The 26,296-nt window shown below is 31.9% G+C and overlaps 1 protein-coding gene and 1 non-coding gene across 5 annotated transcripts in view; both read left to right on the top strand.

The window, feature by feature from the left end:
* Positions 1-26,296, top strand: part of LOC125051695 — a 215,919-nt gene that overhangs the window by 160,918 nt on the left and 28,705 nt on the right. For all 4 annotated transcript variants that reach the window (XM_047652204.1, XM_047652207.1, XM_047652206.1 and 1 more), the window contains 5 exons: positions 20,710-20,880; positions 22,640-22,795; positions 23,726-23,891; positions 24,556-25,121; positions 25,456-25,599. In XM_047652204.1, coding sequence (XP_047508160.1) covers positions 20,710-20,880; positions 22,640-22,795; positions 23,726-23,891; positions 24,556-25,121; positions 25,456-25,599 — 1,203 coding nt within the window. The remainder of the gene's footprint in view (positions 1-20,709; positions 20,881-22,639; positions 22,796-23,725; positions 23,892-24,555; positions 25,122-25,455; positions 25,600-26,296) is intronic.
* LOC125052101 lies at positions 12,160-12,298 on the top strand. The gene has a single exon (XR_007117411.1). It is a non-coding gene; the product is annotated as a U4 spliceosomal RNA (small nuclear RNA).

The raw sequence follows: 26,296 nt of genomic DNA on the forward strand, positions 1-26,296 counted from the left end.
CCCGGCTAAGCACCAATTGTTTTTTATGTGCGCAATTATTTCTTGCTCGTACTTCGAAAGGGATGGCGGTAGTAACTCCCAAATTTTTGAAAAACGTCGAGATAGCTATTATTATTAGAGTTACAGAATGTCTTATACACAAAGAATACATGTGTCAGGCACAGTAGGAATCGCCACTGACTTGAATTATGTACATGATTATTAAATACACGCAGAAGTGTGATCTATGTACTCATTATAAGTCCGGTAATTAATTATACAATTCTCTTATCTCACTAGCAAAGCTATTATAAAGCAAAATTATTTCAAAACATTCAGACGCATTCGAAATTCAAATACATATTGGAGTTCTTTTCAGTTGTCTTTCAGCTCTATATGTACTATGCCAAAATCTATAGCACTAACAGTATTTATATCTTGGTAATTTGAAAGTTTATGGCTTATGTTGTGAGTTTATCTTAGTAAAATATCATTATCAGTAGACAAACCGTACTAAATTCAATAAAAGGAGTATAAATCTATCAATTCCTGAGAACAAACTGTCCGTGTTCATTAGTTCAGCGTGTGGGGCGGATGCAACTTAAATTTATATGGTGATGCTGGTCATAGATTAATTATACTATAGAGATAGAGGTCTTAAGCTTTGAAAAATCTTTTAATTATGATATCCATAATGGTCTTATTTTTTTAATGAACTGGATAATTTAAGGGATTTTAATATAATGAGTAGCTATAGTTATATAAAAAATATGAAAAAACAAAAAAAAACAGTTGCATTGGTATTAGGTACTGCAAAGATTATTATTTCTCATTAAAAAAAACAAAGTATAACTTACATGAAAACCTTCTAACATGTATCTAGGTACAATATTATGCGAAACTAGTTACTAACACTTGTACTAAAAACTTAAAAGTAGGTACTAATTGAAAAAAAAAGCTGTAACGGAATTAGATTTTTATACATTATGCAACCTCTGTTACGTACTGGTCTTTGTGTACATTCAAAATATCACATTTCTGTTAAACTATTAGGGGATGTGGGCAAACAATCACGTGCTCTGGGGTTGTTATGACACTTGACTGGTGCTTAAGTTAACCCTTATTAAATCTAAACTGGAAATTATGAATAACGCATATTAAATTATTTTTCTATTTAATATTGGGTATTGTTCGATTCAATTATTACATTTCGTCTCTTTCTGACACATTGTTTATACCGTGACGAAGCTGAGTACGTGAATTAAAACGGTGCGATTAGATTTAGTTGAATAAGGGAACTGACTTAGCTGGGCAACCAATGTTGGCCTAGTGACTTTAGTATATGATTCTCATACCAGAAGTCTTAGGTCCGTTCCCCGGTTGTGCACCAATTGGCTTTCTGTCAATGTGCGCAAACTTGCTCGGACAGTGACGGAAAACATCGGAAGAAAACCGGCAAAGAGACAAAAATGTTCCATATATTTCTTAGGTAATGAAAGATAACGATATTTGAATCTTAATTCAGTCGAAGTCCGAAGCTTAAGCTTATACGTGCGGAAATCCGCACATAAGAATAAAATACCACTTGTGATAGTCCCACGCGCAAGCTAGGCCAACACTGGTCTAAGAACGTGTATACGTTGTTTAAAAGTTCTTACGTACTTATACTGTCTACAGATTTAATTTAAGGTTAAATATTAGTAACTACGGAAGTTCAGTTTTGTTCTTGAACAATGAATTGCAGGAATAAACATGCAACCAAATTAGAACAATAAATATTAATAAAAATGAAGGAAGACTTATTGATGTATGTTTATTTGGTACTCCTGGTTTGAATATAAATTTCGAAATATTTGATTTATGTAAAAAGTTTTTAAGTATATACACTGCTTTGTGTGAATAAAAAGTTTGCTTAAACTATGAAAGGCTATTTACTAAGGCATTTAATTAACACAAAAACGTGTGTTGCGTGATTGAATTTCAAATTTTTCGCTAAAAACTATAGCTTTTTTATTTGGCTTCTTTTGATGTGAGCTAACCCTTTGACTATCGCTTCGATCGCATAGGTTTTAAGGTTTCATGAAAACCCTAAAATATTTATGTCCTTGAAATGCGTTAAATGTACTTGGAGAAGACCAATTTCTTTGAAGTTTCCTTAAACTACAGACACACACAAAACCTCTTAATTAATATTATCCTGAACACATTTGCTATCTCTACTTTAAATACAGTTAATAAGTCCGAGATAAGTCGTTATGTTTCGATTATTTTGCCCATACTTTTACGCTTCACAATTTGTTACAAACCGTATAAATCAGAGTTCTATGTAATATATAGAATATAACAGGATCATCGCAGAATATAATGACGGCAAAAGTACAAAAAAATCACTATTATCTGATAAAAAAGGCATTTACTTTTTTTTAAAATATTATTATAAATAATAAATTACAATTATAACACGAATTTTGCTTAGGTACTAGAAATGCCTAAGTGTTTATTATCGCTGCAGAAACAGTAGGTATTAATGCGCAAAGTAAAACAGCAAAAAAAAAACTAAATAACTAAGCTAAATATAGTACAATTTCAGTGCATAGTGAACGCACACATATAAGAATTTTATCCTGAAGTATTAAAACACAAGTCAGCGGTGACTAACCAAATATAATACCGGGAAACCAATGGACAATATCCATGTGCACATTAAAATGTTCTAGAAAATTTGTCATGCACAAGCGTTAAAATTGTTCTTAATAATGGTTCCAGTAATGCTTTTGTTAAACTTATTTTGGCTTTGGGACATTTTGACTCAAAGGTTCTAAGCTAAAATTAAAAAGAATAATGTAAAAAATTGCACTTCATATGACAATAAAAATCTTGGAGTTTTAAGATTGCCTCGGTGCCTTACATAGGGAATCAAAAGTAGTAATAATAATACACTATTGTATTCATGAGGTATTAGTATAGGGCTCAAGGTAGAAATTCAAGTAGTTCCATAGACAATTTCGTCTAGAAAGTGTGCCGCGGTTATATTCTATGTTTTTCTAAACACAAGATCTTCACAAACGGCTCAAACAATTTACATCGATTAACCTACTCTATGTCGATGTTGCACGGCCCTAAATCATTTAAAATTTTGTTCCACGCTTGTTATTTGCCAACTTTCTCTTTTACTTAGACGTGACACTAACGATTATATTGCCATTATCTTGAATATCGTTAAAGAGATGAATTTCACTAGCCCAACGCAAATTGCCTTATTTTTAGATGTAAACATTCTTAGCTTTGAAGCTGCATTGTGTGCCATATTTAGCCGAGAATTCTACGTATACAGAGCAATAGAGACAAATTATTTTACAACCGCTAGTTTTGTTTTAAAAGGTTTAACATTTTCATCTATCCTTATTTTTTGCAACAATAATATGCCCATGTTTGTCAAATGATTCTACTACGAGTAATCTTAAATTCTAAAATTAAACTATAGCATTTGGAATTTCGGGTAGTGAAAGACTTATAACATCACCAATAAAAAAGTGATTCATTAATTAATTTAATCAAATGTTTTAGCTGAAGATTTGTCAACTAGTTTTTTTGACATGATTAAAGCCGAATTTGCATTTCTGACATGATTTGACACTTTAATAAAATAAATTTAATAACTTTTTTTATTTATGTGTGTTGTGACAATCAATTTGAAGGAGTAAAATTATAGATAAACGTTATAAAAAATTTATATATTCATGTTTTGATATTAAACATTCTCAAAGCTTATTTCTACAGCAAGTTTAATATCCGATGGTAATATTACATTCATAAGGCTTAAGTTACAATATATTCCCCAATAAAGTAAATATGATAAGCGTTATCAATGAACCGACTTAGATACAAGCTAAATATCGATCTGGATATGTTCAATGTTCATCATTATACGTTCACATGAAATATTTAACATATCGACTCGTTTAGATTCATTAGGTATATCATTTCTTTCTTTCTATTTTAAAATTTTGTAATAAAAGACTCTATATCTAAATACATATATTTAGTTCAACTATATTGTTCAATTCATTGCTATGTTGCCTAAGTTTTTGTGGCCTAAGCTTATGTACTTAAATTTTTTTGCATTTCTTAAACTTTCCCAATATTGTTCTGAATTCTTACGTGGGCCGATGATTAAATAATTAAAAACAATGTAGCATCAGAAAGTTTGTGATTGGGATCAACGTTCCGTAAAGTGATATATTACGATTGTAATGTATTATTGTGTTGTAATCTCACCATTAATCAATACATTTATCATGACTCTTCAATATTCGTTACGTGAGGTTCAGTCAAGGGTCAAATTGTCTCCGGTATACTTTGTACTAAAAGTTCATTACATTTTCTTATTTTTTATACAGCCAATCTCTGCTATTATCATTTACCTGTTGTAATATCTCCTATAGACACACACTAAGCCAAAAGATTGCCATAGTAAAATAATGTTTTTACACGTTTATAATCGGTTGTTTTATAGAACAGAGGGCAAACTGGCAGAAGGCTACCTGATGTTAAGTGATATATTCAATAATTTCTGCCACCCATGGACATTCAATGCCAGAAGGTTTTCGAGTGCGTTGTCGGCCTTTTAAGAATTAGTATGCTCTTATCTTGAAGGATTCCAATTCGAATTTGTTTGATCTATATCTAATTATGACTTGATTTTTACTTACTTGCAGAGTTCTTTTATTTATCAATGTCACACTGTGTTAATCAGTTTCACCGATGTCATATTATATGCCCTTAATTAATAAATATGTGAAAGTTGCGGTATGAACATCGTAATCAGAGCGACGTGTGGCTTAAAGGGTTTTAAGGGCGTTAGGTCTTTGTAACACTAGGAAGTTAAGTGATCTACTTGATGAATACAGAATTAGAGCATGTTCTAATTATACAACTGACTGAATAGCGGGTAGCAACTTTTTATGATCTTCTCGATACATTGGTATAAATAATAACACTTTATTTACATCACAATAACACAAAATTATTTAAAAAGGATTTAAATAGGTACTGCTTACATCAGCTTAATAATAAACTTAGGCCAAATTTGATGTCGCTTTCTGTCTATCTATACTATCCTTCCAACGTCTTTAGTCATATAAGTATACATTAATCATTATTTTGCTTTGTAGTTAGATATAATAAACATAGTTCCTACAAACGCACAGTAATGTACTTGGCCTTAATTCACGTACTAGATATTTTCTCATAGGTTTATTGACCGGTCATCAATTTTATCTCTTCGTTATCGCCTTCGGTTTTCTCATAAACTACCACTTGAAATTTAGAACGATGTTTAAATAATGAAGTGTGATACAAATTCTATTTGTGATTATTATGAACAGGCTTGATATATGTAGATCATTTGTTGTAGTAGGGTATGATAGTTGCTCCACTCAAACAAGAAATGGAACTATAGGGTAATAAGGTCCTTTATACGACAAACGATTTGGTTTCAGATAGATTTTTATTGGTTGATAGATTTTTTTACTTCTTTGCTATGACTAAAAACTTTTCAATTTGGTTGATGGTTACTGTTGCTTAGTAATTAAATATCTTGATTGTTGTCACTTCCCTATGGGTACAATTAACAATACTCATATTGTTTTCAATTACAACGCCAGGGTCTCAGATATTAGTTAGGCTCAATTTAGTTTTAATTGTTAGAGTTGGTAGTATGTGTGTTACAAGCTTTGTTGTGACCTGTTTAAATTGCTTTGTGGGAGCTGCAAGCAGAATCTTAATAACAATTTCGGTGAGCGTCTCAATAATTATTCTAATTCTAAATAACGTCATCCAATGCCACAAACATGAAATTGCATGGTACGAAAACAGTGTTGAAATCAGAATCGGAATAAATTAAATCATGTTTTTTGAAAGAAACTGTCAACTATGGTGTAAACGAGAAAACTTTTAAAATAATTAATACGTTTTGCGTAATAATATTCTTTTAAACTTAGGGTTATGTTCAGGAACGGGAGTTAGCGTTAAGCCTGGCTGCCGTCGGTGTAGGGACCTCAAATTGTATAGGCATCGCGCTTGGTTCAAATCGATTGAACAAGGTTTAATCCTACGAAACGTTTCATTAAATTTTAGTGGAACTAATACTAATGATACTACACGTTTGCCAAGTGTAATTGGTTGTAGTTTAAATAATCATCCTTCAATTTGCCCAAATGTCTTATGAAGAAAGCCTCAAAGTAACCATAAATATAATTTGCCTTCTTTATCAATAAGGAATATTGATTTAAATTAATTATTAATAATGTTGCTATCTTAATAGGTCAATAGCATATGACTCACGTTCGCTGATCTCATCCTTATTATTGTAGACATTTAAATTATTATCTTAAATGCTTTTTGCTTCCCCCGAAAGCTGTGTATACGCTTTTAATTACACAATTATTAATAAACTAACGGACCCGACAGATGTCCTGTATACAGGACTTAAATAAAAAACATCTTATTGTAAATCTAAACTATTCTCGCATCGACTCACTAAAGATATACTCACACAGTAACAGTCAATAAATAATATATTTGACAGCAAAATATTATATTAATGAATATGCTTATGTTTTTGTTATTTATTATATAATTATACATGTTTCGCATGATTTAAACCTTTCCTGAACTTCCACAAATATTTCAAGATCATTATTCACCAAATTGGTCCAGGCATTCTCCAGCTTACCGAAACAAAAGAACAGCAATTAATAGTTAAAATGGTATTACATCAAGCTCACTTTTTACCAAGAATGTATACTACTAGTTCTCTTCATACAATATAAAAAAGGAAATTCAGTTATAAACATGGTAAAACATTAATGGTTTTGAGAAATTATTATTACAGAACTACTTTATACCGAAACTAAAGATACACTACAATGTTTGATTTAAATTGCTTGTAACATACAAAATAAATGGTATAATGAATATTACCTAACGTAGTTTAATGTACTATTAGGCAACGTTAACTATCGTAACTTAACTTCAATAACAACCAAAACGTTTCAAAGGCATCACAATTCGCTCAAGGTAGCCTAATTGTTTGAACAGAAGGTAGTCGTGACTCTCAGTTTCCGGCTGCGAAGTGCATTAACAAATTCATACACCGTGAAGCGAGTGGAGATCGTATTAATACATAATTACTATATCCATGTCGCACTATAGATTTTTATTTAATCATATTAAAACACATTATTCATGACAGAAATATTGATGTGACAAAATTAATATTATTATTATAGTCTTCACACTAGGGAGTTCCCACCCTTTGTGGGTAACTTAGATTACATTTATTCCGTGGTACTTGGTCCATGTTTAAAACAGTTTCTTTAAGAAAAAGTAGTCTTGTCTTGTTACATCTCATCAAACAAAAATCAGACCTTATGTATGCGCGAATGGGTGTGTGTGCGAATAATACACTCTATATTTGTGAGTGATGTTTCATGAGTTATTTTTCCTTTTAAACAGACTTCCGTACCTGAAGCACGTCGAAAGTTTTTGGATCTAGACTACGAATTAATCAATATACTATGTATGTTGTAGCTTAAGATAGCGTAAGCCTTGACTTATTATGGTCCTTTCAAGAAACGAATATTTATGCGTAAAATTTGTATACAAATACAGATTTGCTAAATACTTATTTACTTTGTTTCAGGTAATTACTGGAAAACATTTAGCACGATTTGTTTGAACATCAGTGTTATGACTTTTTTATAATGTTCACGGTTTGTTATTACAAGACAAACGTATGGTAAATTTCTCCCCTGTAAGTGTTAGATATTTATTTAGTACTTATGTCTATATTCTGATACGATGAATAAAACAGGTATTAGTCGCCTTCTGTCATTCGGATAGTAGAAAGCTTAACACAAATCTCAATAATAACTTCATTATCTGTATCAAAAGGATCTACAAAATCGCCTCAAGCGCATAGGAAGCTTATTATTAAACGACTACCGCACATTGAATTGTAAGTATCGCCGGTGGCCGCAATTGTATGGAACTATCTGATCTATTTGATTTATTAGATTGTAAACGGCGCTTTGATTTCTAAGATTTAGATAAATTTTCGTAATACAAATATAACGCCTTATTATTCAGATAAATATAAATTTATAATGAAAAACAATATCAATAATGTAAAGGATTTTATTATTTACATATTTATTCGTATTACACTTGACTTATAGACTACTACTCTGTTATGTAAGATAGTAATGTAGACTTGTGGTCTTTTAGTAATACCGAGGTAATGCCTCTCTATAATTAAGACCTTGGTCCAAAATCTCCAAAAACTAACTAGTAAAACACGTTATAACAAATTATCTTACATTAAGTTTATTTGATAAATACAGACTTTCAAATGAGCTTTAATGATTGCAATTGAAGAATCTGTAACTCGAGTTACGAAATTCATCTTCACGCCAAGAGTAGTAATTTTAACGTCGAAACGCCTACACTTAGTAATCGCTAATATTGCGTTACAATTGTTGATATTTAATTGATAGATCCTTAAAACTAACACAATCAAATTTTAACTCTCTCAGATTTTTTTGGAAGATAGTTTTTTGTCATGACAAGTTCGTTATCGACATGAAACTCTGACTGTAATGTTTTGTTTCATATTGTTTATTTAATACCATAAGAGTATTTATGTTATGTTTAACTTATAAATCTCTTATTTTGTCTATATAAGTTGATAAATGGTATCACCCGATTAAACGATAAAATTTAAATAATTCGACCATGGTGACAACTTTCATCCCAACATAATGTGGGCTTATGTAAATTTCTGTCAGTTCTCAATGAATAGAAATTAACAATGTTTCCTTTAGCCTTACTTTCCCTTTTCACTCGCGTGAAATTAAATATATCATAATCATGATGCGTTGCGGCTTTGCCACGGATTCATAAGGAAATTGCTTGGAACGTTTAAACTTGACAGTAGCACTTACAAATACCTCTCACTTAACATTTTAGCTCACTTTCATCTCTAATGTTAAGCAAAAAGTTAATGGTTTTGATAACTGGTATTTTGTAACTATCATTTGTAGTAATTGAATCAATATTTTTACAAATCATTTCGTCTGCTTCTGTATGATTTGCTTTATTGATATATGGTTCAGTTGTTTTGTATTTAAATACTACTTTAGAAATCAATAAATTACAACTTTTTTGTGTCAGATATAACCATAGATATCTAAAACTATGTTGTGACAGGCTAAGCGTTGGCTTAAATTACGATAATTGTAATTAAAACCTTGAGCTGTCCATCAAGTTTTCATCAGATCTGATGAATTAGACTTTCGTAAACCACGTGGGTAGTTACTACAGTGTTCACGATCGTAAATAGTGTAGGTGTTGGTTGATTGACTGTAATTTTACTTTTAGACGAGGTTAATGACCTGGTAGGGAAATTAATGGTGATCTGTGAACGTATTAGTAATAAAGTTGCAAGGTCATAGTGACAGAAAGTTTTTAAGCAGCTGATTATAAAATATATGGAAGTTTTAAGTAGATATATTACTAGATATTTTAAATAAGATTAAATGAAAGAAAACGGAACTAGGGGCAAACAAAAATTGTAACTAGTTTGAAGTATTTCTGTAACTGGTTTAAACTTGTGCTTCCTTTGGTAATGTAAATTTAGATACCGACCTTGCATGTTAAATTGGTCTATTCACTCAAGTTATAATTATATATAATAATTCTTTTGTTCATTAACGATTGATAAGTCTTGGGTATAATTTTGTTAGCAAATTGTTATTTCCTTTCAAATGTTCTTGAAGGTCTTCTGTATTGCATTAGTCATAGCACTCAGCGTTAGCTTTAAGCTCAATAATGTTTCATATCGTCGCCTCTTTGTTACTAAATGACAATTCTATATACAGGCCAAACGCGCGTCCTTATTTATATTTTACTTCTCGTGTATATAACAGAATAAGTTGTATGTTTTATTTTTGCAAGACTATTGTAAAACCACAAATTCATAATTATAGTACGTATTGCGGTTTTATCGTTATGTCTTGCGTTATAATGATCGCATCTCAAATTCTCATCATTAGTATTATATTCTTGACGAAACTCATACACGATTTCAATAAGCAAAGTTTATGAAACTCTGAAGCTTTTAGGGTAATTATTGAAATAGTTGACGGACGTGACACAAAGGAAATATGCTCTAATATAGAAAAAAAAAAAAAAAAATATGGAATCATCATGATATTAATTCATCGTCTATATAATATTCAATGTCCATACAAATCAAAGTTAGACATTGTGGTTTTATGATTTACTTTGCCTTTTTTTATTGTAAATTTTAAAATCCATTAAATATCCCTACATCAATTTTAATTGTTTTTACTTCAAGCTTACAATTACGAAACAATGGCCTTTTTCATTGTATTTGGTTTACAAATTCCCATACACTCGGTTTTGAAATCGAACACGTATTTAAACATGACGTGCATTGCTTTTTATTGTCCAAAGGAAATTGTTTAAACAGTACTAAATCAACCATGGAAGGTGAAATGGTGTGCACGAACAGTAAACGTTAGTGTTTGAACATTTAAGTGGCTGGAGCAATACAATGCCTTATTTACCACAAAGCTTTCGGTGCAGTAGCTAATAATTTGGTTTTATTGTTTTGCTGAGTGTACAGTTATGTTAATAACATTCCTACGTATAAACAAAAGATCACTGAGCTCAGTTGTTTACTGTATTTAAGTTTGACTAACACGATGAGATGGTCGATAAAATTTTATGTTTAATGATATACTAAAAAATAAAAATTAAAGTAAACTGTTATAATTTAAATATATACATTTTCGAATCATTTATTGTGTTTAAAAACTTTAATATTATCTTATAACGTGCATGATTCAGCCTTCCTGTTCTTTTGTGCAGTGTATTTTCTTTGTTTCTGATTAATTAAATATTCTAAAATGTAAATTTTAAAAACATAGGATTGGAGTTGTGTTCCTATGTCCAAACAATGCTAAGCTTAAAGGAACTCGAATACGGTTAGACCTATTTAAGTAATTTTTATTCCTGAACCCTTAGGAACCTTCCTAAGGGAGAGAAAATTAGGAATATGTAAAAATAATGAATAATTTAGTTTTTGCAGAGCTTAGGTTTTAGGTACAAGCGAACCGCCACTTATGGAATAGCAAAAGGTTCCCAATGTTGGTATGCATCTACTAAAAAGGTAGACGAAATAAAAAAAAATTTGGCCGAAATGAAGTCTATAATAAATAATAGCACTATTCCAAAACGTGGTCAAATAGTTTATAGTTCAACAAAATTTCTCTTCGAACTACAATAACTTTAATAACTACAAGAGTGAACATAGCTGCTCGGATTTATTGGAGCTGTCGGAAATAATATGCAGCTGCATTTGCTTCGCGCACGTGTTGCTTGCACAATACCAGATCAAACTGAATATTGCTTTAGACGTATCTTCGAAAGGGGTTCATGTTGTTTAAAAATAATAAAACGTGACTTTTAAATAGTTGTGTGAACTTATATGCTTTCAAGTACATATTTCCTTTATTATACAAAATTATTTCTTGGTTTGAACTTGTAAAACTCTGTAGTTTTATACTACATTAAAAAAAAGTTAATAGAATTCTTTATAATAGACTCCCTAGCAATGTACAGCCCTGTTACACGTAACCTCTTATTCAATCAATCAAATATTTTTTTGTTATAATTAGCATAAAATTGTATCACTTTAATTTAAAATATCACAATCGAATTGAATGCTTTCATCACGAGACTGTTATGACACCTCAATGCATCAAATCAGTCATACCACATTTGGAATGGCTTGTTTCGAATTGAATGTTGTAAGGTGACCTGCTAATGATGGGTTTATTATTAACGATTCGTTTTAGATCTTTGTCAATGCAATTTTAGTTGTTGTGACCTTATACAATGTAAGCTTATATTTATGTAAGGTGTTTAAAACTTACTGGAAATCAAATGGAATGAAAAGAATGCGTGACGCGGGGCACATACCGGGTATAAAGTCTTTGTAATCAACAATAGATGGCGCTGGTAGTACTTTAAATCGCGCTTACGATGTATTTTGTGCCAAGTACAAGATGTTTAGGTTTACATTTTGTTGTTAACTTTGCGCAGAGGCAATATCGTAACCAATGAGGTTTATCCGAGGTGCGATTATTGCTAGTTGAAAACTTTACCAATACCCCGCCGTGTGGACGTGAAATACCGTCCGCTATGGCAATTTTTGAACGGCCGTTAAGGCCATATAAATTAATATGTCTCATTATTATCATATTGTAATTTGTAGCCATATCTCCTCAGTAGTCACTAGTCACTTTTAGTTGCTGTATATGATTTTTATTCCGTATTGTCTTTATTGATAATGTAATTTATTATTAATTAAACTCCATATAAAATTTACGATCGGCCTTTATTGTATGTATTTTGATAGATAATAATTTATTTCATACTAAACATAAATAACATGTAATAATAACCCTCGTTGTGTTGAATAGATATAATTGATAACGCTCGGTAAATATATACCGTTACATTAGACAATAGAGCATAGCACTCTGCATGCATTAATCCTCTATTCATAGTGTAATCATCATTATCTCAGCCTTTTGCATTAAATAGGCGTTTCAGACGAAATTAGAGCCAAATGCAGACATCGTCAAAATAATAATATAGCTCGACCAAGGGACTGCAAAATACATTTTTGACAAAAAAATGTTAAGTTTTTAGATTCCTTCTAAGGTTTTTCTTAAGGATTAGAGTTGAGTAAAACGAAGATATGTGCTAATTCATGTCAATTATTGTGGGGCTGTGGGAAATGGCGTATTGGATTTGTTGCGGACAGCACAGTGGTTATATCGATTTGTGGCACACTAACGGTGCAGATTATTCTTAGATCGAGTGATAAGTGTTGCCATAGTTGGACCCATTTTAAAATTCTTTGTGTTAGCAAACAGGGAGTTTCTTGTTCTTTATTGGACAGTTATAAATACCAGCCGATGCCAGTGATGTGTTTGTATTCGCTAAGGTCTGAACCATAAATATTATTATTGTGTATTAGGTTCCTCGGGATAATAGGTATGTTATCATTCTAAAGCTTTATTGTAGACTCGTGGTTAAAAAAAAATTTGTTTGTTAATTTTAGCTAATTAACTAATAATGCTTTCGCAAGATATGGGAGTATCTAAACCTTTGTATTCTTTTATGCTTATGAGATCTTTCACAATCGACCTTTAATATAAGCAAAATTTTCGAAATAATTCAATAGAAGTAACGTGTGAAAATGGAATGAGCCTATAAAATTTAATTTGCAATAAATGAGACGTGTGGGACCAAATATGGTACAACGAGACCTCACGAACATATGTTTGGTCACGATTTTAGCTGGTGTAATCGATACGTAAGCGAAAAGCTCTTATTTGCGGTTTTATGCTAATTAACTTTTACTTGAAATTTCTCAGGATACACCTACATGCCTGCTGACCTGTAGAAAATCATAAAGAAACAGAAAATTGTGAAATTACTTTCACTATCTACTTGACTTGTATGCTAGGATAAATCTGATTAGGCAATGCTACTAGCAGACCCGCCAAGCGTTGCTGTGGCTAAGGTTTTTGTTATATTACATAGTAGTAAACTATTCAAGGGAAACGGTAGAAGAACACCAGTCATGGGGACCACCATGCTTTATTGATGGTTAAGCCATTAAATTGTAGCTTATGTGAAACGTTGGTACTTTCAACACAGCGCCATCTGATAGAATTGTGACTATTAAATAATAAACAAATATTTTGCAATAAAATAATATTGCGGGTATAAATTGAGATGTAAGCTATCCTATCTTTTAAGTTAGATCAAACTGCTCACAGTGTTCAAATTTGATTGATATCGGTTCGGTAGTTTAGGAGTCCATAGCGGACAAACAACGTGACACGTAATTTATATATCTTAAGATTATTGATCACTATTATGTTTTGCATCAGGTGGCAATAGATTTTGTTTCATACATACATAGTAAAGATTAACAGTGCCTTTACAAACAAAGACCATTTTCTTTTCAACTTTGTTTTCGTTTGTATCGTTAATGACATTGAAAGTCCTACAAGTTATCGTACGATTTATTGCAGCCGCGGATTAATAAACTGATAAGTTGATACCATAAGCCTACTATTTGTATGTATTGGTCGTCCCTTTTGCGGTAAGAACCGTTGTCCGTCAGTTTATATTAATCTCGATCTCAATACTCATTGACTATGTAGGGTTTCCTAGATATCCATAGATATGATACTGTAGAATTATCTCTACTGTATGTCATACCTAAATATGGATAGTGATGGACAGTGCTTCTATGTACGTTTGAGACCAGCTTTTGTAATCAGCTTTCCTTATGGACCACTTCTGTATAGAAAATACTTTTTGTCCGTAGATTGGATGAAAATTTAAACAGCGGGTTTACAACTATAATTTGTTGGAATGTTTGGGCAATGTCGATGTATAGTGGTCATTATATTATCGAAGGTTATTCTCATTTTAAGTCACGACAGATTGACTTAATACAAAGGCTTTTTTGTGGCCCTACCATGAAGGTCTTGATTTTCCTTTCAAACAGTTTCAACAGTGATTTGCTTGAGATAAAGCACTGCGTATCTGAAGTAAATTCAGATGTGTTTTTAAATAATACAACCATATTATTAAAAATTGTCTCATTTTATAAGGTAAATAACTTGATACTTCTTTACCTCATCGTACATTATTTTAGCCCTTTTTTAATTCATTAAAACTTATATTCTGTCTGCCATTTTTAGTTTGAAAAAAGGGTGCGTGTACTTATGTACGCGCGTAAGAATTTATACTTCTTTGGCAATATTAAAAATAGTTTTTAATTGCATGCAAATAATTAATTACAATTAAATAAACAAAGACTGGAAAAGGAGTCATTATAGTCAGTCAATAAAGTTCAGTTTGCATTTGAAAAATTAAATAAATAAATATTTATTATTATTCTCTTACATTAAGTGTAACATAAATTATTTTATTATTCGAATTATATTTAAATTATGTCCAATGCCGTAGCATCTTCTGTGGGCAACTTCATTCTGTTAATTTTGTGTCACGGTCCAAGGAGCCACTTGGTATGGTGATCTTTTGAAAGTCTGTTAACGTTTTCAACAAAAAGCAGCACCTTACGGTAAAGTCGCACTTTGCTGAAGATGTAATGTAGTTGAATAATAGAGATATTATCTGTATGTTTTTACTACGACATTTAACGATAGCTCATGTCGTAAATTTTAACTGATTTAGTATCGAATAGCATAGCAGTCATAGTACTTTCTACATACACTGTAACTGTACTTAAGCATCCAAGTCGTAAACAAAATGTCAGTATGTCATCGCAATTTTTATAGTGACGAATGACTGTCATTCAAGAAACGGGGTTAGCAGAGTCTGCCATAGATGATAAACGACCAAACACGCTAGTAAGCTTTGATTTATTCCGCCATTGACACACAATGGCGACGTTTGCTGAAACACTCGGTTATTCTCGACTGTGATTCGGCTAAATCCGTCTGCGGCCGATGACTCCGCAAGCATGCGCAGGCGCCGGACCTTGAAGAACAAAATTGAAAACGCGGAATTCACATAATACAAGTTACGCGGATATGACCTATTGCAGTCTAATGCATATCTTGTTTTATATATACGACTTTACCAGTCAGTAGAGATTTTAAGTAGATGTTTTTAATTATTTTTAAATATTTCAGCGTGTTCTTTATACATATTTGAAAGAAATATTAGAAAATACACTTTAAAAATAAACTAATGAATAATTAATGTCGTTAAACGTAGCACATTCACCGGAAATTGGTGATCTTAAATGTTTATGATTACACGGCGGTTATTACGGGTTTTATCTCGTTCCAATATGACAACTAATGACATAATCAATAACGCCTCGTTATAGCTTAGTTGTAACCATTATTCGTTTGGTTTTCCTTAAGTATTACTGTACAATTGACGGTGATTACTTGTTATTTATTTAAAATGTGTTAACTCAAAGTACGTCAGACCATGAAATCGCGTTTAAATAACAAACAAATAAAATACAGATATGTGTATCCATGACATTTAAAGGTGTCTATCAGTTCTAAATAATAAATACTATGTACCAAAATGTCACGTATATTAATGAAAGTACCTTGACTTTTTACATTTGTATGTTACCAATGTAATAGGCAAATTAAGGGATTAATTCAATTTTTCTAGTAAGTTTTTTACTGATTGAGAATTCAAAGGCCAGTTTTTAGGATTATCTTTTTTTTACCCTTATGTTCTTCTTTTAGTGCCTCTCCATTACTGGAGTTTAGCCGTCAGTATCTTGAAGCGTGTCTTGTCCTGTGCCAGATGCAGCAACTCTTCCACAATTATGTTGGTTCTCATTAAATATCCACTAATATAGTTTTTATATAGAAGTATTAGACAAGAGTGATATTTTTATTAACTAATTAGTATAGGCTATAAGCCACTGTTAAAATATCTAAAGATTCTTCGTAAACGGTTTTCGTCTTGGGTGGTAGTTATTGGTAAACACTGCACGTTAGTATATAGAGATAACGGTTAAAAATTTCTAATAGACAGTTGTTGATTCAAAATGCAGGTAGGATGCAATACCTACTTATGTTTTCTATGTCTTCTATGATATGTCTTCAGTATAGGGAGTCGAAAAAGTAGAAGTAAGAAAATGATTAGCCTTTAATGATAGGCGCATTTTATACGTCTCCTCTACTTCTTCTTCTACCCTCTACCTTCTACTTATGGAATGTTAGTTTTTTCTTGTTTCTTTTTTACTTTTTTCCAGTCAAATGCTTTGCCCCTCAAACCTCTAACTGGAAATATATGCCCAAGACGTAAAATATTCTATTAAAAGGTGTATCTTTGTATTTTTAAATTGATATTTAAGTAATAATAACCTAATCTCTAATTATAATTTTAATATTGAGATAACAATTATACATGAATAAAACAAAAGCTTACGAAATGTTATCACGACCCATTGTTATTGATCGTGTTTGGTGCCATAGCAAATTATATGCTTGTATAATGACAGGAGATAAGGCGGGACTTATGTGCGCACGCGCAGCCTTTGGATTTAATTTTAATATCCGCAATGACAGATTACGTTAATAAATCGAAAGAGACTGCGTTTTCAGTGAATAATGGTGAAATAAAGTCGGTGTGTGCAAGTTTCAATTATAGCAAATAACTTGGAACTTTGGTTAGGTTAAAAACGGTTCATACAGCTAAACATTTGGGATTTTTTTACTATTCTAGTGTAAATTGTTGATAAAGTGTTGATCATCCCAAATATAATCATTTTAGTCAAGTTCAATTCAATTCGAGCCGAACACAGACTATGCAATTTTGAAGATGAAACTATTTTTACATTGTCGCGAGCGATTATTATTATTATTACGTAGATATAAATCTTACTCTAATTCACTACAACTAATTTATTCCAATAAACGAAAATTAGATTGATAAATATATTTTGAATTTAGAAATAATACTTCAATAAACGTCTGAGATTATAGTTTAGCTCGTTTCAATGTCAATGCTAACATTATTAGTATTTGTTTAACAGTTCTTGTGACTTATGGCTTCTTGAAATTGTTTTGAGCACGACTCACTAATGCAGACGTGACCGGGACGTACCGATGTTTCTCATGGGAAGTCGCTGATTGTGTAAATGCCCTTATTAATTAAGGGCTCAATTAAATCTTATAGATTACCAGCTCAAGATCTTGGATATTGAAAACTGTTGTATTATTTTTCAATCTTACTTAGTTAGGCTGCAATTGATATTTATCAAATTAATTATAAGAGTAGCTGTCATTTGCGTTAATTTGATGATAACAGGAGTCGTGGTGTAATGCCACCAATACAATACAATAGTCTAAAGCAAATTCAAATAAAACCAGCTCTTGAGCACTTCCAACCAAACAATCAAACTCTTCAGCTTGTAACATTAAGTATGGATTTGATTATTGCATTGAATAAAGACGAGTATCTTGGAATTTATAAGGTGAGGTCTGAAACATTTATGACCCTTTATGAACCATTCGATGAATATAAAGGTGAACAAACTATCACCACACTACCGGTTATTATCACAAGGTTACTGATTCCTTACCTAACCATTACGTTACTTGAGATTACGAAATGTTGCTATACAATACAATGATGATCGGCTCCGATTTTATCACGATCTCAATCAAATACCAATAAAAATGTAGTAACAATAGCTATTGAAAAGGTCGAAAGGGTTCCAATGAAGGAATGTGAAAGATCACAATCGCGGATGTGTTTGTACGAAGATAATAGACCTTTTTATAAGTCTGTAATCAAAATACGGATCAGACTGGTTTCGCAATTATTGTATATGTTCGTTTGGTTTCTAAGTCTCGAGAGATGAAGCTATAATTATGGTAGTTAATAAAGTAGTGGTTGCTTTAATTAAAAATAGAAGAGAATTGTGATAAAAGTTAGCAGAAAAAAATATTATAGTTCTAGGAACTCTCTGGTTGTTTTTACTATACAAGTTCAACGAAATAACTGTTGAGCTTATTACAAATTGATTTCAATTAAGTCAGCGACTCGAGCCCAAAAATGATTCCACACGATTTCATACTTATCATCGGTTTAATGAGATTGGAAATTGAGAGCCCAATCTTGATACATAGTAATTTGATTGGCAACAACGTCGATAAGCCGCGGTGGGTAATTTATATTCACAAGGCGGAGGTCTATCTGGATATCTACATAATGGAGATAAAAGTTACTTACATCCTAACACTTTATTGTAACTTTATTCAAATAAACTAGAACAAAACAAACACAGAATATAGATCTAGAATTAGAATGATATAATCTTTACAATGTTAGAACAAGTAGCAATTGAGACTCAAACACGTTAGAAACTTCAAGGTGAAGTGTATGCAGAAAATCTCTAATCTGCAGAACGAACGCAGTTTAAGCATGATTTACAGTTTGCCGCACTATATCAAGTCAGTTTAACTTGTTTTATGTTGACAGAGGCGATACAATCGAAATGTTATGGTGTCAATTATAAGTCTAATATATCGAGCATTCTATCATACTCGGCGACGCCTACTTTCTTATCTAAACAGTTATTTATGCTCTGTTTATTGCTGATATAATTCGATAAGGATAGAATTTAAACTGTACTGCAGAACTGGGTCGGAATAGTACGGATTAACTCGAGCGTTGGACAGGTTGGAACAAATGTATGTTGCAATGAAATAAGGGCATTTGTAGAATGTAGAACGTAACGATTAAGAAAACGCACTGCGCTAACAGAAAAATCAATTTAGCATTAATATAAAACTGCCACTGTGTATGAAATTTGGCTACAAACAAACTATTTAAACAAAAAAAAAGATTTGGGTAAAACATATTTTTCGACAATTGTAAATTTGCTGCATCTTTCATATCAATTATATGCATATTATCAATGTCATAACGAGCCTCAGCGCGCACGCAACACTCAGCACGTTCTATCCTTTGTGAAACGTTTCTATAAACTTTTTGTGTGTTAAATAACTTCTCATTGTTACGTGCAATTGATTTGAACATTAGCGGCGGTATCAAAAAGAACTTGTAATTCCGCAGAAGCTATAACAACGAATAAAACCTCCATCACAGTTTACTGTCTTTCAACAGTTGTCAGGCTCTTTTATTTGAGTATAAGCAGTATATTAGTGAAAGTCTTGGTTCTTCAATATTTGTTTGCACTGTGGTGATGATTACGTTCTTAACAAGATAGTCAAGGAACTTGTCGCGATGCAGCAAAAACTTTAATTGCATTCTCGGCACAATTTTCACGTTATTGATATTATTGTTTAACGGTACTATCAAAGGAAGTGTCATATTTTGCTTTGTTTGATTGATGTCTTGTCTTGTAATTGTTTCTCGATTTTATTTTTGTTTGTTTAATAATCAGTAAGTTATTTTCCCAAAATGCTTTCCATACTTGTTTATGTTGTTATATCATCAGTGACTCTTTCTTCTCTCTCGTAAAGGCATCCGGCCTTTAAAGGAAGAAAGCGAAAGGCTGATTTCTCATGTTCTCATTAGTTTTAAGCCTTATAATGATTGCGTATGTAGAATAAATAATTTATGGAAAATAACTAACTCCTATCACTTATCTTGACACAACGATATCTCTTAACCGTGATACAGGTAACATCTATCCAACTAGTGTCATATCACCTAAATAACATTTTAAATTAACCACATCGTTCTTCGGTGCATAATTTGGAATTTTTTCGATCATTCATAATAACATATTCCATTTTATGCAATGCAAATGGAAGCACAGGTTTTCCTAGACAAAGTCATAAAAAAGGCGAAAGTTCTTTTTTTTATGGAGTTATACAATTTAGCGAGAAGATATAAAACTATTTAAAAATAATAGCAGTAAACTAGTTTTAATTTAATATAACATAAATGACCTTACTTCTGTTAATAAAATAGTGATGATGACTAACTTTTTCCAGAAAAATAAGATTTTAAAATAATATTATTAGTTTCTATTTAATTGTCATCGTATAGAATGTGAAAATGTGTTTGGTTTTTCAGGTATTACAACGTGACGTGGAATGCCACGGTCGTATCGTGAGCTCTGTGGTGCGGCTGTGCGGTGGAGCTGACGTCGCTCGTGCATTGGAGAGACGCTGGCATCTGCTGTACTTGAGGGCCATCGAGTGGCAGTGCCACTTGGAGGCCTGCCTCGCTAAGACTGATAATCAGGTGAGATTTTTATCTTTCTTTTACTGTTCAACTATATATCTAAGTACCTGTGATAATCATATATAAAAAATCGTCAAAATGTGGTTTTGACTTTTTAACAAAAATAAAATTGAGTCAATAATTTTTTTTTACATAAATTGGCCTTTGATTCGCAATCAAAAATTCAGATATGAAGGCAATATGCCTTTTATATTATTTATTTTATTATTATTTATTAACTATTAATAACTTAAGAAGTCATGGTGTAATGGTTGCAGCTCCTTACAAACATTGTGTAAAACAAAAAACTTGGCGATTAAAAAGTGTCGCCAGTTCTTCTCTTCCGTTCTACGCCCTTGATTTGAACTGGCAGTAAATATAAAATTAGAAGCATTTAATTTGTATTTCTTTTATGACGTTCATAAGTGTACATTGTGTTACCTATATGAATAAACGGTTTTGACTTTGACGACTTTGACTATACGTGCGACAACCGTGCGTGAGCTGAAAAGACATATGTAGTTAAAAATTAAAATTGTAGTAGCTTTAATTGGTCTTTGTTTGCCAACTATATTCACACAGCGTAGATAAACTAAAAGTTAAGTATTAAGTCAAAAAACATTACTAAGTCCGCATTGTTCATTTTGCAACAATAGTACAATCAACCCCCTGCTGATGTTTGCCAACCCTAAATAGTTAACAATGGTCTTTAAGACCACATAGGTTAGGATACAATACATATCACGTGTTTAATAAATCTATGACTGTTGTGGTACGCGGTTGCTAGGAAACTTGACCTAATTCAACGGAGCTCTTTCGACCGCATTAAAGGGTTAATTTATTTATGGTCATGACTCGGAGTGTTTATTTTGACTATATGGGCGATATTTTTGTGACCAGGATTATGGGTGGATATAAAATATTATTTATAGGCAATCAATGTTTTGTTATGGTTTGAGGCACTGAATAAATATTTAATTTTCATGTTATAGTAGTCTGGGAAATAATTAATTTTATCGATATATAAATCTTTAATAAGTTTATTTTGTCATTTAAATGTTTTAGTACTAGGCTATTTTTGCGATTGCCTTGACTGAACAGTCAGCGTTATAAAACAAGTTATTATTAAATGAAAATTTACAAAATTCAAAGTTGCATTCAAATTTTATAATGAGCTGTTAGGCAAGATTTAAAAAAATTAAGATTTTTGATACTGTAAAGCCTTTAAATATTCAAATTAAATATTCATAATTTCAAGAACCCGCTCAAGCATTTATGCAAGATAGCGTCGCATCAGTCTCTACGACGTACGATGCTTGTAAACATGTAAACAAACGTCAAGTTTTTTAATTACTAATTATCATTCTTAAATTACACAAATACATATATGTATTAAGATCAAAATAGCCATCGACGTAATGAAACTCCTAGATAGTATAAGAAATAGGTCATCGTCGATTCGACAATAATGTTTTGTTTTACGTGACTGAAAAAATAATATTTTTTTTTGATAAATAATAGATTATCTACAAGTTTAACGCTTTTTTTTAATACGAGTTTATACGGAATACTCTCAATAACACTTTATTTTCTTCATATTGTTAAATAGCCAATTAACAAAGCATATTGTACATTTTTTCATTAATACTTGTTTTAAATCATCAATTTGCTTTAAAAGTAACGTTTTAGATATTAAAAACTTCATAGAAACTGCCAGTCTAGATTTTACTATACATACACATTTTTATGCAATTACTTATTGATTAATTTCTGATTTCAGAAGTACGAACCAGTAGAAGCTTTAAGTGACAGCGACGACGAACCAGCTTTGAAGCAGCCGCGCCTAAGCAGACGTGGTTCGCCGAAAAGACAGCGCACACCAGTTAATTCACGAAAGCGAGATTACTCAGAAGATAGCAGGCAGTCTGCGTCCGAGGTAAAATTACTATTAATAAAATTATTTAAAATAAAATATTGCTTTGACTACAATTGTTAATACGCCAGTCGACTAAGGACCTGTGTTGTGGGTTGTCCTGCAAGTTCAATACAATATCTAAACAAGATAAAAAGTATTATCAAGTTATCGTAAAATAAAATATGTTTATTATGGAACATAAGATACAGGTATCACTTATTCCACATCATTAAATTTGAATTTGTAGGCATCCCTACTCATCGGCAAAGACAGAGGGTGTAGGCCGAGAGAAAGAGTATACAACTGATTGAATAATATATCGAAACCATACGACTCGAATGTCGCTTTTTATAGTAACAAGAAGTATATCATTGAAAGTGCTAGATGGTAGCTTGGTTTATCAAATTAATAAAACTCGACGCAGCTAAGTTACTTCACATTTAGTATGGTAGGGTTGTTACTATTTATTAATTTGGTTGCATCAAAGCAATCAGGAATCTGCGTTATGATACGATATGGCTTTATATTAAATTGATATTTTAAGCTGCTCTCTCATACAAAACCACTATACCACAGCTTTTTTTGTAAATACCATTGAAATATTTTAAGCACTTTTGGCCTAGTGGCTTAAGCGTACCTACCACCTTTATTCCTGAGATCGTACGACGACTGTGCACCAATTTTTTATCTTTATTTGTGTGCTGCTAGCACTTGTTCGTACGATGAAGGTAAACATCCTGAGGAAACTGGCATGTATCTAACCCAAAAATCAACAGTAACTTCTTCACTGTAGATTTTTCTTTTGACTAATCTCCTTCTTGTCGATAAAATAAAAGTGATTGAAGAAAAGTAGGAAATCTGAGGCCAAGATTCATATAGGGCTGTAGCGCCACCTTATTTATTGTTTTATTGAAATATTTTACGGTACTAAGTATAACGTGATTTTTACAGGAGGAGCTAGAATATGCTGTAGGCGATAAGTGGCGTAACTTCGGATCAGATTGCGAATCGGAATCAATGCGAGACAAAATGGCTGACGAGCGCAGAGTCCCAAGTGTGGATGGAGTAGACAACAAAATGACTGACCAAACTGTACCTGTCACTGATGAAATTGATGGTATGTACACAAGAGGATTTAAATTACTTAATTTTAGATTAACAAATCAGTATGATTGAATGATGGCGTTGATTCAAATCATGAATAGGCTAGTCATGCTCATATCGAACTTCAATAATTGTTAATGGAATTAAGTTATTTTTTTTTATATAACGGGGAAAACGGAAAAGAAGCTCACCTGATAAGAAAGTAAGTGATATCGCCCATGGATGTGTACGCTCTTTTCTTGAAGGACCCTAAGTCGAATTGGTTCGGAAATATGTACTTCAATGGGCAGCAAGGACTAAAGTATATTTTACTTGCTGCTTAGATAAAAAACTTAACTTTACAATAATGAACATCACTATGAAAAATTGTGCTATAGTAAAACCTTGTATTTCATCTTATTTAGTATTGTATACTATTGGGTTTGAATGATATAATTGTAATGTTATTAAACCATTGAAATATTCAGCTACTTGTTAGCTGAAAGCAGTAAAAACACTTCTACTAGATAAGGAATTAAAAATACAATCAATCCAGAACAATTTCAATTCTCATTCATTTACAATTCAAACAAAGGAATATTATTCATGATGATTCAACATCATTCTATCCGCATTGTTTACAAACACTGCCATTCTTAGGTCCGTTATAGATTAGTAATCATTCGTTGCTCTTACAGGGAACACTGCATTGCCTAGAGAAATCAAAACCCCGCCGACTGTAATCAAAAGAAAGAAACCAATAGACACCTCGAGATTTAATCAATCCGATCGAAAATCCAAAAATTGTGCCACATTTTACTTCAGACACCACGATACGGATTCCGATAGACAAGTGATTGAAACGGATGAGAAATCGCAGGATGAGTCCTCGGAAGAAGAATGGACGTATACCAACGGTGCAAAGATAGCAAATGAAGACTCAACAGATATTATGACATCATCAGTTGAAATACAATGTGAACTGCCTGTGGAAGAGAAGAAACCAAAAGCGAAACTGGTATCAAGTACGCCGGATCTATTAAGAGTTGACCAAAATTCAAGGTGTAATAAAGATATAGAAAGACTTGTGATTCAGGCTGATGAATTGGTGCAGAAGCAGGCGCAAATGGCAAAGAAGATGGGTTCCAGGAGTTTTAAGCCGTTGTTGTTGGATGAAGAAGGAAAGTCGGTCAGTAGGGCGAAAATGTCGAGGATCAAGGAGTGGTTGAATCAGAGTCCCGATGGAAAAGATGAAAGCCACCAAGTATGTATCTTCCTACATTATAATATAATTAAGTTAACTCCAATATTCATTATATAGATTTTATGATACCGATTACACAGTTTTAATTGAAGTAGTCATCTCTTTCTATCAAATTATGCTGTGATAAAAGAGACAGCTATATATAAAAAAATGTTGGGCTAATTTAGATTTTATGAATAATTATTTTTTGTTTTTATAATTAAATACTTAATATGTGTCTAAAGGATTTAAACTTGCTTGGGTGTAGATATAATTACTATGTGCAGTAGCAGTACCTGGTCGATCCTACTAAATCGAACACACAATATACTATAAACCTATAAAATGGTTACAGAATGGTGAAAACTACGACGCATCCGGTGAATATACGACCGAGAGTGAAGTAGATACATCCCTTACTTCGGAGGAGCGGAATCTGCATTCGTCTATGGACATGAGCACCTCCACCTGTACTGTGACACCTACACATCATGCTAAGGTACAACAATTTATGCTGTAATTAACTGCTATTTATGCACAATCTTCTATATTATTATACAATAAGGACAGGTTCATAGTCGTGTATATAAAGCTGCGCCATTTAAAATCATTAATTGTAAATAAATATATGTAAACTAAAACTACGTTCGATGCTTCGATATATTGATTTAGTACTTTAAATACAATTCCAAATTACATAATGATATTTTAAGTAGTTATTAACAAGGTATATGTAATCTACATAAACCAGTCTTTGTTTTTCATAAGGTTTGTTTTGCATTTAAAACAAATAACACATTTGATGAACAGTACAAACAAAAAAAAGGGTGCGTGTACTTATGTACGCGCGTAAGAAGTTATACTTCTTTGGCATTATTAAAAATAGTTATTGATTGCATGCAAATAATTAGTTACAATTAAATAATCAGACTGGAAAAGGAGTCATTACAGTCAATAAAGTTCAGTTTATATTTGAAAAATTAAATAAATAAATATTTATTATTATTCTCTTACATTCAGTGTAACATAAATTCTATTATTATTCGAATGTTGTTTTTAAATTATGTCCAATTCCGTAGCATCTTCCGTGGGCAACTTCATTCTGTTAATTTTTTGTCACGGTGCGCGCGCATCGTTAAATTTCACTCTCATCAAATTATCATAACGCGCCTTAAAAAGTATAACTTCAAAAATAT

The sequence above is a fragment of the Pieris napi genome, chromosome 8 (assembly GCF_905475465.1).
Source record: "Pieris napi chromosome 8, ilPieNapi1.2, whole genome shotgun sequence".
NCBI lineage: Eukaryota > Metazoa > Arthropoda > Insecta > Lepidoptera > Pieridae > Pieris > Pieris napi.